Source organism: Littorina saxatilis, linkage group LG14 (genome assembly GCF_037325665.1).
Source record: "Littorina saxatilis isolate snail1 linkage group LG14, US_GU_Lsax_2.0, whole genome shotgun sequence".
Classification (NCBI taxonomy): domain Eukaryota; kingdom Metazoa; phylum Mollusca; class Gastropoda; order Littorinimorpha; family Littorinidae; genus Littorina; species Littorina saxatilis.
The window spans coordinates 6,757,531-6,758,701 of NC_090258.1; the positions used below are offsets into that span (position 1 = coordinate 6,757,531).

Sequence of the window (1,171 nt, forward strand, 5' to 3'; positions counted from 1 at the left end):
ATTTGTGAAACCAGGGAATACGTGTATTAACTAAACTAGTTTAGGTAATACATGAATTAACTGGTTTTTTTCGTCAGTTAATTCATGTATTACCTAGTTAATACACGTCTTCCCTGGTTTCACAGATTAACTGTAACATATATACCGTATATAGAGAGAGAACGGTTGTGCGTTCTTAACTGAAAACAGAGCGACTGGGGTAGGGAGGGAGGGGGGGGGGGGGGGGGGGGGGGGGGGATGGGGGTGGGGGTATAGGGATCGGGGGGGGGGGGGGGGGGGGGGTAGGATGCCGGGGCAAGAGTCGTGAGAGCATGCGTAGAAAGAGGGAAGTGTAAACTTTGTGTTGGAGAGAGAGAGAGAGAGAGAGAGAGAGAGAGAGAGAGAGAGAGAGAGAGAGAGAGAGAGAGAGAGAGAGAGAGAGAGAGAGAGAGAGAGAGAGAGAGAGAGAGAGAGAGAGAGAGAGAGAGAGAGAGAGAGAGAGAGAGAGAGATTTACATACATACATACATACATACGGACAGACGGACGGACAGACGGACAGCTATAATTCTATGACGTCATAGGATCAGTTGCGTTTTGTGCAGTGTCCACAAGGCCAAACAGATGAATCTTTTCATAGTATTGGTTTACGGGCTGCGTCGAATTTTCCCTGCTCTCATCGAAATTCGTGAAAACTTCCCTCTCCTCCATTCCTTCTTTCTTTCCTCTGTGCTTCCTCTTTCCTTTCCCCTTCCTCCTCCTCCTCCTCCTCCTTTCTCTCCTTCTTTCTTTTTTCCTCTGTTCCTCTTCCGTCGCCATCTTGCTCTGGAACGTCTGCGTGTCAATCTGCCATTGCTGGTTGCCTTCGTCGTTTTGGGAATTCCTGGAAGCTGGCCAAAAACTGGTTTTCTGTTTGCGAAACTCCACAAACTTTCCTGACAAATCTTTGAGAGCTTGGTTGTTGTCGGTGTCTCCTGTGGTGTTGTAGCTGCTTTCCGCGACGTCGGTGATGTTACTTTTGGGATCGTAGATCGTCATAGACCCGTTGACGTCATTTTTCTTGTGTTTTTGTCGGTTCTTTCGTCCTCGTCGTCTGTTCTTCTTCCCCTTTCTGCGGCGTCGGGTCTTCCTCTTCCTACCTTTCCCCTTCTTCTTCTGTCGTCGTCGCTTCGGGAAGGACCGGATCGTTTCG

The 1,171-nt window shown here is 48.8% G+C and overlaps 1 protein-coding gene across 2 annotated transcripts in view; it reads right to left on the reverse strand.

Moving 5' to 3' along the window:
- Nucleotides 1-268: 268 nt before the first annotated feature.
- Nucleotides 269-1,171, reverse strand: part of LOC138947010 (uncharacterized) — a 44,154-nt gene continuing 43,251 nt past the window's right edge. For both annotated transcript variants that reach the window (XM_070318436.1, XM_070318437.1), the window contains exon 6: nt 269-1,171. This exon is cut by the window's right edge and continues 1,080 nt beyond it. In XM_070318436.1, the coding sequence (XP_070174537.1) occupies nt 550-1,171 (622 nt within the window). In that variant the 3' untranslated portion in view covers nt 269-549.